The sequence below is a fragment of the Paramormyrops kingsleyae genome, chromosome 6 (genome assembly GCF_048594095.1).
Source record: "Paramormyrops kingsleyae isolate MSU_618 chromosome 6, PKINGS_0.4, whole genome shotgun sequence".
NCBI lineage: Eukaryota > Metazoa > Chordata > Actinopteri > Osteoglossiformes > Mormyridae > Paramormyrops > Paramormyrops kingsleyae.
In genome coordinates, this window is record NC_132802.1 from 13764235 (window position 1) to 13774937 (window position 10703).

The 10703-nt window shown below is 44.2% G+C and overlaps 1 protein-coding gene across 7 annotated transcripts in view; it reads left to right on the top strand.

Moving 5' to 3' along the window:
* The window catches only part of bbx (BBX high mobility group box domain containing), a 46526-nt gene extending 38018 nt beyond the window's left edge, over positions 1-8508 (top strand). For all 7 annotated transcript variants that reach the window (XM_023835085.2, XM_023835086.2, XM_023835080.2 and 4 more), the window contains 5 exons: positions 1036-1172; positions 1306-1395; positions 1703-1894; positions 3100-3295; positions 3725-8508. In XM_023835085.2, coding sequence (XP_023690853.1) covers positions 1036-1172; positions 1306-1395; positions 1703-1894; positions 3100-3295; positions 3725-3812 — 703 coding nt within the window. In that variant the 3' untranslated portion in view covers positions 3813-8508. The remainder of the gene's footprint in view (positions 1-1035; positions 1173-1305; positions 1396-1702; positions 1895-3099; positions 3296-3724) is intronic.
* Positions 8509-10703: the final 2195 nt, after the last annotated feature.

Genomic DNA, 10703 nt, shown 5'->3' on the forward strand with positions numbered 1-10703 from the left:
GACAGTCCCATTTCAGTAACAATGATGTTGTTAGTGGTGCACCAGTACCGATACTCAATATATATTTATCTAATATGGGGGGAGGGGGTTGATGACGATGACACATGTTAAGGGACAGATAGGGAACGGGGACCCAAATGCAGAGTAGACAGGTAGCCAAAGCACTAAACAAGAATCTAAGCTGGGGAGGAATGCTAAGTTCAAAATTCCGGAGAGTCAGTTGTGTGGATGCAGGGATATCGGTACAAGCGCAAAGACTCAGAAGGAGATGGGGACATGCACACTCGCAGGGCTGGGGACCAAGAGATACACTCATTAGAGGGAAGTCGAGCATTTGGGGAAAAGCAGGGTAGAAAAACGCTCAGTAAATAAAAAAAACTGCAATTCATATTTCACCCAGCATCGTGCAGCCTTGCACTCTTTCAAACAAGGGGTGGGAGATATGCGGTTTTGATGGACACTTATGACATACAATGGAGATAACTTCAACAGATGACTTCATAAAGCATCTTTTCATTGGTCAATTAGATGTCAAATGCTGTTAATAGACAAAGGAGAATGACCGTATTCCATCTATAGTCAAAAGTCACAATCTTCAAAAGTGGACATACAGGACTTTGATGAGACAGCAATGATTTGGATATACAGGTATGAAACAAGGCCCAGTGGCGTTCAGGGCTGTGATGATGGTCCGCGTCAGTAATCAAAGCACTATTGGCAAATCTGCATCTATCTGCTGATTTACCCAAGTCTGAGCACTGAAACCTCAGGGTATTTCCAAATTTGCACTGCATTTAATGAGTTCTGCCCTGATATCTCCACTTCTCTCACTTTCTAAATTCCACATACCAGACATTTTAGTTCAATATCATCACCGGGCTTTTATGTCAAGTAGTGAATCATCTACCTCTTGCAAACAGCAGAAACGTGTCAGGTGACTGGGCCCTTTCGGGGCCGAAGTTTCCCAGGGACGAGACCCTCACGGTCACTTCACGGAGGCTACGACCCAGACACTGATGCCCCACTGTGTCACAGGTTAGGGAAACTGGAAGAGGAGTTTGAGAAGAAGTTCAACAGCCTTCCCCAGTACAGCCCGCTGACGTTTGACAAGAAGAACACCTCAGTCACCAAGAAGAAGAAGACTGGCGTGGAGCAGCCCAAAGGCGCCAGGGGTGAGCGTATTCTCCTGTGGAGGCCCCAGACTCCTCCGTGCCTCCTGGTCTGAGCGTGCGCTTCTCACAAGGGTGACGTTGCTATCATTTAACATCGTACATCCTGTTTTTTTGGTTTTCTTTGTAACCTTAGGTTCATCCTCATCTCAGAAAAAGAATTTATTCCACAAGATCGTTAGCAAGTACAAGCACAAAAAGGAGAAAACCAATACTTTGGATAAAGGTGATCTCTGCCCCTCCATCCTCTCATTGCTCAAAACTTGGGTTTTTCTCTACCTCACGTTACTTGTTACCTGGTCACTAAGTTGAACAAGTAGGGTAGGTTGAAATGTGGTTGTCTAGCAAGTAGCTTGTAGAAAGGCGGTAAGCTGACTATGGAATGTATTTCAAACTAATGAAGTCAGTAAAGACACAGTATTTCATCACAAAGGTCTCTCCAGAATGCTGTGGTCGGTGTATGTGTTTGTACTTGTTAAGAATTTTATCACCTTATATGCAAAAATAACAAGCGACTTCCTCTTGCTCTGTAGCCATAGTGACGCAGGACACTCACCCGCTTGACACAGCTCAGAAAGCCAAGCTGTCTGTCCCCGGGGGCGTGTCGTCCCTGGATACCATGGGGGCCGCAGAGATGCTGGTGGGCAGCCAGAAGAGAAAGGCCAGGAAGAGTAAGATAACCCACCTGGTGCGCACTGCTGATGGGCGCGTCTCCCCAGCAGAGGGTGAGTGGCTGCAGCTGAGCAGGTGGCTCCACCAGCCTGGTGTTACACTGAGATCCTCCAAACCTCCAGGCTGGTGTTACACTGAGATCCTCCAAACTTCCAGGCTGGTGTTACACTGAGATCCTCCAAACCACCAGCCTGGTGTTACACTGAGATCCTCCAAACCACCAGCCTGGTGTTACACTGAGATCCTCCAAACTTCCAGGCTGGTGTTACACTGAGATCCTCCAAACCACCAGCCTGGTGTTACACTGAGATCCTCCAAACTTCCAGGCTGGTGTTACACTGAGATCCTCCAAACCACCAGCCTGGTGTTACACTGAGATCCTCCAAATCACCAGCCTGGTGTTACACTGAGATCCTCCAAACCACCAGCCTGGTGTTACACTGAGATCCTCCAAACCTCCAGCCTGGTGTTACACTGAGATCCTCCAAACCACCAGCCTGGTGTTACACTGAGATCCTCCAAACCTCCAGCCTGGTGTTACACTGAGATCCTCCAAACCACCAACCTGGTGTTACACTGAGATCCTCCAAACCACCAGCCTGGTGTTACACTGAGATCCTCCAAACCTCCAGGCTGGTGTTACACTGAGATCCTCCAAACCACCAGCCTGGTGTTACACTGAGATCCTCCAAACCTCCAGCCTGGTGTTACACTGAGATCCTCCAAACCACCAACCTGGTGTTACACTGAGATCCTCCAAACCTCCAGGCTGGTGTTACACTGAGATCCTCCAAACCACCAGCCTGGTGTTACACTGAGATCTTCCAAACCTCCAGGCTGGTGTTACACTGAGATCCTCCAAACCACCAGCCTGGTGTTACACTGAGATCTTCCAAACCTCCAGGCTGGTGTTACACTGAGATCCTCCAAACCACCAGCCTGGTGTTACACTGAGATCCTCCAAACCACCAGCCTGGTGTTACACTGAGATCCTCCAAACCACCGGCCTGGTGTTACACTGAGATCCTCCAAACCTCCAGGCTGGTGTTACACTGAGATCCTCCCAACCTCCAGGCTGGTGTTACACTGAGATCCTCCAAACCACCAGCCTGGTGTTACACTGAGATCCTCCAAACCTCCAGGCTGGTGTTACACTGAGATCCTCCAAACCTCCACACTGGTGTTACGATGAGATCTTCCAAACTGCATCTGAGACGCTTCAGTCCTCTAAATGCTCCCCCTTTTCTCACCCTGACAGCGGAAGACAAGGCCAAGGAGCTGACACAGGACCAGGATGAAAAGCCATCAACACAGGAGACTTTATGCAACGAATCAGGGTACTACGAGGACCCTAAGCCACAGGAGGCGTGCGAGGCTGCCACGGTGTCTGACCTGCCGGCGTTCTTCAGCCTGGCCGCGCTGGCCGAGGTGGCAGCAATGGAGAATGCACACAGGTTAGCCAGGCAGTCATTGCGGGATTCAGGCGTCCGTGGGCAGGCTAGGGCATCTGTGGCTTGGGCTTAGGACATGTGTGGGTGGGGCTAGATCATCTGTGGGTGGGGCTAAATCATCTGTGGGTGGGGATAGAGCATCTGTATCGAGAGGCATTTCACTGCAGCCAGCAGCCAAATGTCAAGTAGGAGGGGAAATATGGGAGGGGCTTATAACTGTTATCATCTGATACCCTAACCCCATCCCATAACCCTAACCATGAACCTCTCCTACCCCTCGTGGTAAAACCCCTCCTACTCGACATTGCCCTCCCACTTCAGACTGGCTGCAGCGATATATACTTGTCTGTAGGGGGGGCTGTTTGGTGCTCTTTGGGTAGGGCTCAGGCATCTGTGGCGTCCTTGGTCTGACGTGCCGTCCTGTTGTGTCAGGAGCCAGCGCGCGGTCGGCATGCCCGGAGAGGGCCAGTCGAAGGAGATGGCGCAGACTCCCGTGCTCATCTCCTGTGCGGATCAGTGAAGGCCCAACCCTCCGAACAAAAGGACCCCACGTGCTTCTCTTTCCTAACCTCCTAACTGTGTCTCAGGATGGAAGGTAACCGTGGGCACTGGTCGCTCCGATTGAACTGGGCTCAGCTTCCGGCGGAAGGAGTCCACCGAACGCTGGCCTCTGGCAGCTCCCGGCTGCCGCGATCCTCACGGAAGGAGCCGAGCCGGTCTCAGAGCGCGGGTCTCATGCTGGGGGAGGCCGCGGCGGTTTTAGCGGCTATCGCTGCCCCAGAGAAGACTGCCGTTTAAAGGTCAAGTTTTGCAAACAAAGTGCATTTAAGAAGGTTCCCTGATTTATGATGTAATTTACTGCTGTGCGAGCTCACGCCACGTGATACGTTACCAGATGCTGCCCTGTGTTGCCTCTTCCAAGAGTGTTAGACCCTTAGGTGACTAAACAACTTCCTGTCTGAAGCCAGCACTGGCCTGGCCCTAGATGGCTTGCTGGTTAAACCACACTCACCCATTTTACCACAAGTGTGTGATGCAGAACCATACGTGATCAGACAGGCAGATGTTTTCCATTCCGTTTGTGTCACTTTCACGAAGTCACAGACTCAGTGACCACAGGGTCAACAAGGCCGGAGTCGTCGATCGACATGCTCAGGTCTGAAGCAGCCTGACTTCTCATTGTTTTTCTTTTTTAATGGGAAACAAGCTGGCTAATTCTCTGCTTAGCTACCAGGGCTAAAAGATGACGGACTAGCATAACAAATATTGGGAAGGCTGGTCCATGCTTTTGTCGTACTCCCTCGAGGCATCTGTCCGTCTAAGCTAATGGCAACATTTCATGTTTTCTGACTGGAAAAAAAAGGAAATTCCCCTCTCATGCAAGTTCCCTCATTCGAAACGTTGATGTCGAAATACTTGAATGACAGGAATAAAAATGCATTTTATGTCAATACTTGACCTTGCAGCAGTTTGGGTAGCATCTAAATAGCTGATCCAAATGTGTGCTACTAGTTTCCTAAGGCATTTAGTTTAATAACAGAGATACTGCACTAATTTTAGCTAAAGTAGAGAAGGTGTTTTTTTTTTGTTTTCAGTAGGGTCGTATTTAAAGATTCCTTTCCTGTAATTTTTTTTTTTAACTCTGCGTAGGTTAGGGTTTTTCATCCAAGCAACGGTCCACTTCGTAAAAGTTACTGTCAGCATCCCAACAAAGTTTTGATTTGAAATATGTGCAGCGTTATTGTATCTTGTATCTTGTTATTTTTTTCTTTCACACCCTGGAAGTGGAATTCCCAGCCATTCATTCCTCCTCTTTCCTTTTTTTTTTTCGGCCCATTGCATCACATACCTATCATGATGTCACGCTATCAGCGTCTTCAGGGCGGGTTCCTCTGTTAGCCCTTGCCGATTCATCACCGGCACCCCTTGGTGGGCGGAGTCTCCTTCAGCATCTTCGTCAGTGTCCCTAAGTCTTCGCTGGTCTGTAGCTGCGACTGTCACTTTCGGTTCTGCCTGTAAACCCCCCCCCCCCCCCACACACACACACACACACACGTGCGCTTGCTCATAATCCAGGTTGCTTCATGACCCCCCCCCCCACATTTGGTCACAACGGTTTAATAATATCACCAGTGGCTGTGCCACAGATGCTGCCCCATCAAACCCAGTTGCCAGGCAGAGCAATACTCTAGCTTAAGCTGGGAAATCTTCTCCAGTCTTTATGCTACCTGCTTTTATTTTCGTTCAAACACCTGAAGAGGTGTAAATCCATTTTGGGATCACACATTCACCTACACTTTCCTTGTACAATGTCTTCTGTGAATTAATCAGTGGTACTTTTTTACTGTTATGCCTGTCTTTTAAAAAGTTTTATGCGTCGAGGCACAGTTTGTTTTTTTTTCAGCTTTTTATTTGTTTCCTTGCCTCAGATGCCTCATCTGGGGCCAGTTTACTGGATCAAGACTGTTGTTAAAAGCTCATATACAAAAAAAAAAATAACATGTATGCTGACTTATGGAGCAGATAATCACTGAGAAGTGAGACACAGCTTCTAGGGGAGTAGTTTGCATTTCTCTGCTTTGTAGAGCGTGTATGTTCTTAAAGAAACCATAAAGAAATCCGGCTTATGGTTGACAAGTACTTCGGGCCTAGAGCCTGCGGGCAAGAGTCACTTCGTAGTTTTTCCCAGGTGCTACTCTCTTGTGTGAAGGATGGGATGTTTGATTTAGCCCAAGGGACTAGACCTTTCCACATTCTGATCGATTTTTAAGTCTTTAAGGAGAAAAAAGGCCAGTTTACGGTCTATTTTTTTCTATAGTTGCGTAGCATCCGGCTACACAAAGTGTAGCAGATGAGCAGATTTTTTTTTCTCTTCAGATTGACCAACACAGGCACTGTTTTAATTAACTAAATCACGTTTTCTAACAAACGATCACTATCGCTAGCTGTAGAATATAGAGGACGGAATCAGAAGTGTAAAAAATTGCAGTTTTGAGCTTTAAATCGCTTTCTCTAAAATTGAGAACTAGATGCATTTTTTTTTTTTTTTTAGTGTTTTAGCTTTCGGGGGATTTTTTTGGAATTGGAAAGGCAGAGAGAACCCGCTTTTCGTAATTTTTAATAAATTAGCGAGGCAGATTGAGAGCACTGAAGTCGATCACGTCTCCCTCCAGTTTGGTGTCAAATCATGAAGTTTGAATTTCTGGAACACTCTTTTTATACTCAATTACTTTATTATGAATTAGATTGTGTGTAAATATTATAAACCTGTATAGTAATACCTGTTTGTGTGTCTCGAAGACATACAGCTTAGGGTCTCCAAATTGCCCTTAATGTGTATATGTTTGTGTGTCTGCTGTATAATAGACTGTCCCATCCTTGTGCCCTGTACTTCATGGGATACATTGGACAGGGGATTATGGTAAATGGCGGTAAAATATTTTGATGGGTTTGAACCTAGTTAATACAGGACCCAGACCCAAATTTCTGTCAGCCATATCTAGGCGAAAAAATTTACTTTCAGCATCCGATCAGTTAGGCTGGGAATTTTGGGTGTGTCCGATTTGACTGGGAATTGGAGGGAAATGTGTGCGGCGTGTGCACCTTCATCAAAGCCTCCTCCTTTAAATAATGCCGTCTGTAGGTATGGCCCTAAACGTGAAGCTTCACAAACTAAAACGTCTTATCACTATGGGAACAGTCTTGTCACGGTGGAAGACGGGAAGTGGCATGCGCGTAACCCTGAGGCGCCAGGCAGTGCGCGTGGATTCGCAGACATTTGCCAAAGAAACCGTGTCTTTAAATAAAACATAGCAAGGAAAGGAAAAAGTCAAGCAAGAATGGCGGGTGCACTGAGATCTTCAGGTAACAGAGGTACTATTAGCACAATTAATTCTGTACAATACCAGTGGGCTACTTCTGAATTCAGTCTATGTTGGGAACGGTGTACGACGCATCGGCACCTTTAATTGCCTCTTAAAAAGACAATATTTGCACCTTAAAACCCAAACCAAAACGATATCACCCTTCAGAAACAGATTTGATTTCCCTCCATCTCCACATACGCGGCACATCCTCTGACCATTCAGCTCCTCTTACTACATACCTTAAAAATATTAAATAATATTGAGGTTCATTCTTATTGTATTTATATGTGAATGAAAGTATTTTAGGCTGATTTTGAACATTCTGGCATGAAACTGAAAATGTCCACACATCTTAAATCCCTGTTCACATAAGACACCATCTTCCATTTTTTTCTAAATATATATATATATATATATATATATATATATATATATATATATATATATATATATATATATATATATATATATACACACACACATCCATACATATATATATATTATATTATAAGATGCCTATATAAATCTAGAGTTCCTATATAATTAGATGATTAATAAACCCTTTTCTGCTAGCACTGTCTCTTGAATGTAATGGATTTTGTACCTGTATTTTTCTAATTACGATTCTTTCTGTATGTGATGGATTTATATGGAGGAGATTTAGGCCGCTGGCACAAGTGCGCTGTTTGTTACAAAAAAAAAAAAAAAACGGAAAAAAACTCCACCGTCATAGCTACAGGACAGACGCTGTATCGGACTGCATCGACACAGCGTCTGAATTTGCTCGGCTGATGCCGGAGACAAAGTTTTATTTTTAAGATTAAGATGATGGCGTCCTGGTTCCCCCCCGCATCAGAATATGAGACAGGTTAACGACTCTTTGCTGGTTGACACCAGGGACGCTGAAATTTAAAGAACATTGCCAAACCCTCTGTAATTAGCTTATTTATTGTCTCTCTTTTTATTGTTTTATCCAGGTAGTCTTAAAAAAAAAAAACGATATGCACCCTGGAGGTAAACAGCGTACCTTTGACCTACTCTAGAATGTTCCCTCATGGCTACAAAGGTTGTCATGACAGTCTTGTTGAGGGGTATCTCCAGACCTAATGATCTTTCCTCTTGAAAGTATGTACAATGTGTGCTTGGTCTAATTTATGTCAATAGTACTGTATCATGACATGTATGGACTTGATTGTTACAACCCAGTTGTTAATGCAGCCTTGCCTTATCGGACCCCCTGCTTTAGAAAGGGATTCCTTTGCCACCCCCCTCACAGAGTTGTCTGTCATAACACTGTCTGTTGACGCAACTATTATTCCTTGAACACCTATTAAAATAACCTATATTGAAGTTATGGTTTCCATGGTTGTTTCTTTACGCCCTTCTGGTCTGACGTATTGGAGCGTTGTACTGATGCTGCTGGTTGGTGTGGGACAACAAGCTGACCGGACAGGCAAGTTTGGGAAGTAACCATATGAACACGTGGCTTCTTGGCTGAACTGGACAATTCTAGAAATTACTGTCACCTTATTTCTTGGTTTCCTTTGCATTTTATTCCTTTAGCAGATGATATTCCTTTATATACAGGAAACTTACATTTTTGTAATTATTTGGACCATTTTTGATAGCGACCAGACATTGGAGTAATTGGAGGTTAGGGGCCTTGTTCAAGGGATTTGAACCAGCAACCTGCTAAGCAACTTCCTGTTCCGTAGACCAATGTGAATCGAAAACATTTTGGTAGCACTTAAGGCCATGTTTTTAGTAATTTATGAACACATTCGTAACAAGTAATAATGCATTCATAAAGCATTATAAACATGGCTATAAATATTTATCAAAAGGCATAACACAGTATAGCCGTATGTATTATGCGTTATGAATGCTTTATGAAACACTCCTCTATAATGTGGCATAGTTACCTTTATATATACATACCTTTATATACAGTGAGGAACATAAGTACAATACAAATAAATTCTTTAAAAATCATACAATGTGATTTCCTGAATTTTTTAAAAAAATGCTGTCTCACAGTGGGAATGCACCTACATTGTGGATTTCAGACCCTACATGATTTCTAAGTGGAAGATCTTGCAAAATCACAGGGTGTTCAAATACTTATGTTCCTTACTGTAGATACCTTTATACATACTTAAAGCAATGTTTATAACGTTTTATGAATGCATTATAATCAAGAATGGACATAACTGGTATGCAAGTACACTTTCACCTTTAAAAATGATACGTGAGACAAGCGATTGTGGTGACAGTATAAATGTGTACTTATTTTATGTGCATTTGTGCTGATATGAAAACAAAATATTATGCATTTTAATCTTTATATGCTAACTACTTCATTTGCGGTGTACAGTTTAAAATGCAAGGTATTTTCTTGTCATAACAGCACAAATGCACACAAAAAAGGACGCATTTGTGCTTTTACAAACAACTGATCGTTTTTAAAGGTGAATGCGTACTTGCGTACCAGTTATGTCCATCCATCCCTGATCATGAATGTGTTTATAAATTGCTAAAAACATGGCCTTAAGTAAAGTGCTATTGACATTTTATCTGGATAATCTATGGTGCGATCCAATCCATCCATCTTCAGTGTGCTCATCCACTACACGATCTGCAGAAATCCCACCTGGAAGCAGCAAGGCAAGAGGCATTTAGGAATGGCAGTCCGTCACACTCGCGGTCACACGAGCAGGCAATGCTGACACGACAGGATCTTTTTCATGGGTCCAGTGGTGAAATCACTCTGCCAATCTGGGCCTTCTGACCTAACACACAGGGCTGCACACTATCCCCTTTAAAAATGATGGATGGAAATGAAGGCCAGCAATAAAAAGGCAAGGAAAAAACACAATGGAGCGGCGGCAACATCATTAACTGAGAAACGGGTAGATCCACAGTGCAAATCAAAAGTTTGGATGCACCAAGCTGCCTACAAAGGACAGTGACAGTGTCGCGTCACATGACCTGGCCAACTGACCTAAATCCAGTAGAAATGGCCAATGAATGCTCAGCATATTTGGGGGAACTTCTTGAGGATGGCTGACAAAGTATCCCAAGAGGGTGAAACAGTCCCTGGAGCAATTGGGATTAAGGGCTTTGCTCAAGGGCTCAATGGTGGGATCACTCTGGCGATCCAGGTATTTGAACCAGCAATCATCTGAGTCCCAACCCAGAGAGCTGCCTCCCCCAACAAATTATTATTTTTTTTTGTTTAACACTATTTTGGTCAGTGCATAATTCCATATATGTTATTTAATAGTTTGGATGTCTTTATTGTAAAATTTATAGAATACAGTGATCCCCCGCTATATCGTGGATTTTTCCCCGACGCATCACAGTTCTCTGCATATCGTGGACCTTGCTTGTGGTCCGATTGTTGTGAGCAAACTTTTTGGGAACTTATCGTATTGTTTTAAGCCTTAAGATTTAAGGCTTAAACTATTTTTTTTTTAAATTATCGATATGGTCTTTCTATATCGCGGATTTTTGCTTATCGCTTTTACAGCATGTGGCTCAGTGGG